The 3,165-nt window shown below is 64.4% G+C and overlaps 1 protein-coding gene across 1 annotated transcript in view; it reads left to right on the top strand.

The window, feature by feature from the left end:
• The window catches only part of PPP1R10 (protein phosphatase 1 regulatory subunit 10), a gene marked incomplete at its 3' end in the record, with an annotated part of 15,571 nt that overhangs the window by 6,444 nt on the left and 5,962 nt on the right, over positions 1–3,165 (top strand). Inside the window, exons 5-11 of the mRNA XM_026060827.1 lie at positions 4–147; positions 370–472; positions 584–693; positions 817–917; positions 1,042–1,189; positions 1,295–1,450; positions 1,538–2,068. Of these exons, the coding sequence (XP_025916612.1) occupies positions 4–147; positions 370–472; positions 584–693; positions 817–917; positions 1,042–1,189; positions 1,295–1,450; positions 1,538–2,068 (1,293 nt within the window). The remainder of the gene's footprint in view (positions 1–3; positions 148–369; positions 473–583; positions 694–816; positions 918–1,041; positions 1,190–1,294; positions 1,451–1,537; positions 2,069–3,165) is intronic.

Genomic DNA, 3,165 nt, shown 5'->3' with positions numbered 1-3,165 from the left:
AAGAAAACAAAAGCAAAACGCCCGCCCAGGAGAAACCCCAGGAGGCGAAAGCGGAAGCCAAAGCCGAGGAGATGCCGGAGAAGAAGCGGGAGAAGCCCAAATCCCTGCGCACCACGGCTCCCAGCCACGCCAAGTTCCGCTCCACCGGTGAGCGCCGCCGCCGCCGGATCGGGAAAAGAGGGGCGGAAACACACGTTCGGGGATCTTTCAGGATCTTTTTTTAGGGATTTCGGGGTTTTTTTTTTGGCCGCCGCCAAGGCTTCGATCGTGGGATGCTCCCGAGGGCGTCGCGGACGCCCCGAATTGGGGTCGTTTATCCCTTTTCCGCTGCTTTTTTCCTCACCGTTTTCCCCCCTGTTTTCGCGGCAGGCCTGGAGATGGAGACGCCCTCGCTGGCGCCCGTCAAGAAAATGAACTCGGCCTCGACGACCGACAAATACAACCTGAAGCCGATGCCGATAAAGAGGCAGAAGTGAGCATGGGGAAAAAGGGGGGGGGCTTGGATTCCCTTCGCCCGTTCCCACCGGATTTCGGGGCGTCCCTCGCTCCCACCCCGTTTAACCCCCCTTCCCGTTTCCCGCAGCGCTTCGGCCCTTTCCGGCGACAACCCGCCGGCGGAGAAGAAATACAAACCGCTCAACACCACTCCCAACACCACCAAGGAGATCAAAGTGAAGATCATCCCCCCGCAGCGTGAGTGGCGCCGAGGGGGGAGGCCCGGACGCCTGGGCCCCTCGGAGGGCGGGGGGTGTAGGAAGGGGGGGGGACAAAGGTCCCCGTTGGTTTTGGGGTGACCTCTCGCCTCCTCGCCTGCAGCCATGGAGGGTCTGGGCTTCCTCGACGCCCTCAACTCCGCTCCCATCCCCGGCATCAAGATCAAAAAGAAGAAGAAGGTTTTGTCTCCGACGGCGGCTAAGGTAAAAAAAAGCCTCCCCGGACGCCTGGGTCCCTTTTCCGGCACTGAGGGAGGAGGGATGCGGGATTGGCGTCGCCCTTAACGAGCTCTTTAACGAGCTTTTCCTCTTCTTTTTTCGTTTCCAGCCCAGTCCCTTCGAGGGGAAGCCGGTGCCCGAAGCCAGCGCTGCCAAACCTTCCTCACCGGAGCCAGCCGCCACCTCGGAACCCATGGAGACGGATCGGCCCGGCACACCGGTGCCGGCCGTGGAGGTGCCAGAGCCCATGGAGACGGGTAAGCGGGCGATGACAACACCACGGTGGGGCTGAGCGGGAGGCGGCATCCGCCGCTTCCTTGCGCTGAAGCTCCCCTTTTTCCTCCTCCTTTTCCCGGCGGCAGCGTCGGCGGAGCAGGGCGCCGACGGCAAGGCGGCCGAGGGCTGCTCCGACGCCTCCCAGCTCACCAAGAAAGGCCGCAAGAGGAAGACGGTGAGTTGGCCGGAGGAGAGCAAGCTGCGCGAGTACTTCTACTTCGAGCTGGACGAGACGGAGCGAGGTGAGCAGCGCCGCCGCGGCGGCGGCTTCCCCTTCCTCTCCCTTCCTCCCTCCTCTTCCTCGTTGTCTAACCGCYGCCGCCCCGCAGTCAACGTGAACAAGATCAAGGACTTCGGCGAGGCGGCCAAGCGGGAGATGCTCATGGACCGGCACGCCTTCGAGACGGCGCGCCGCCTCAGCCACGACGCCATGGAGGAGAAGGTGCCCTGGGCCTACCCCAAGCTCCTCGAGCTGCCCGCGCCCCTCGTGCTGCCCGGCAGCGGCAGCCGCGAGCGCTTCACGCAGGCCGAGCGCGAGAAGGGCATCCTGCAGGAGCTCTTCCTCTCCAAGGAGAGGTGCGTGCCTCCGGAATTCCCCCCCCGACCTTCCCTTGTTAGCGCCTGCCGGAGGAAAAGGGTGGGTGGATCCCTCTTCGGGAGGCAGAACCCCGCTGCGGCCCTCGGTTCTCCGGAGCCGCCCCTTCCCCCTGCCCTGTGCGCGGCCGCTTGGGCCTCGGTTCCTTGCGGAGCCCTTCGGAAGCGGCTCAGGAGCCGGATTGCCCCCCGGGGGATCTCTTGGGATTCCTGGGAGCAACTCGGGGATCCCTTTCTTTTTTTTGAGGGGGGGGGTGGCTGCTGGAGCCTGGATCCCCTGGGATCTGCATGAATCTGCTTGGCAAGGGCCGTAGGAGGCTGCTGGAGCCCGGATCCCCTGGGATCCCTGCGGATCTGCCTGGCAGAGGCCAGGCAGGGGCTGTGGGAGGCTGCTGGAGCCCCTGGGATCCCCACGGATCCACCCAGTAGAGGCTACATGGGGGCTGTGTGGGGCTCTGGGAGGTGGTTGAAGCCTGGATCCCTTGGGATCCCCATGGATCTGCCCAGTAGAGGCTACACAGGGGCTGTAGGAGGCTGCCGGAGCCCAGATCCCCTGAGATCCCCCCGGATCCCCCCCCATCAGAGTCTGGGCAGGGACCTTGTGGGACCATGGGAGGCTGCTGGAGCCCAGTTTCCTGGGGATTTGCCCCTGGGAGCTGGGGATCCCTGTAGATCCTTGTGCCAAGCGCTTAGTAGGAGCCATGGGATGTCCGCGGAGCCCAGATCCCCAGGATCCCTCAGGACCTGGAGCCCGGTTCTTCCAGGATCCATGTAGATCCCATACTGGAGGCTGAGCAGAGGCCGTGTGGGGCCCATGGGAGCCACYGTTTGGGGGGGGATTGGTGGATCCCTGTGGATCCTTGTGCCACAGGCTGGGCAGAAGCTGTGCAAGCTTGAGAGGCGGGGGCTGGAGGCCAGATCCCCAGGGATGCCYAAGGATCTGGGATCTGAGCAGGTTCCTGGAGCTGGGATCTGTGAGGATCTGCTGTCAGGGTCAGGCAGAGGCYGTGCATGGCCCACGGAGGCTGCTGGAAGCCAGATCCTTGGGGATCTGCTGTTGTGGGAGGCTGCTGGACCCTAGCTCCCCTGGGATCACTGAGGATCTGGAGCCTGGGGGCAGGCTGCTGGGGCCTGGATTCCCCTAGGATCCATGAGGATCCAGAGCCTGGGGAGGGGAGGGTATTGGGGGTCTGGATCCCCTGGGAAGATTGCTGGAGTCTGAGTCTCCTGGGATCTCTGAGGAACCAGCGCCTGGAGGGGGAGGTTGCTGGGGGCCTGGATCCCCTGGGATCCCTGAGGATCCAGAGCCTGGGGAAAGCCTCCGGAGTCCGGATCCCTAAGGATCCCTGTGGCTCCTGGTGCC

Source organism: Apteryx rowi, unplaced genomic scaffold (genome assembly GCF_003343035.1).
Source record: "Apteryx rowi isolate R43461 unplaced genomic scaffold, aptRow1 scaffold_1713, whole genome shotgun sequence".
Classification (NCBI taxonomy): domain Eukaryota; kingdom Metazoa; phylum Chordata; class Aves; order Apterygiformes; family Apterygidae; genus Apteryx; species Apteryx rowi.
The sequence above is the reverse complement of the archived record's forward strand: the minus strand, read 5'-3'. Positions and strand labels throughout refer to the sequence as shown.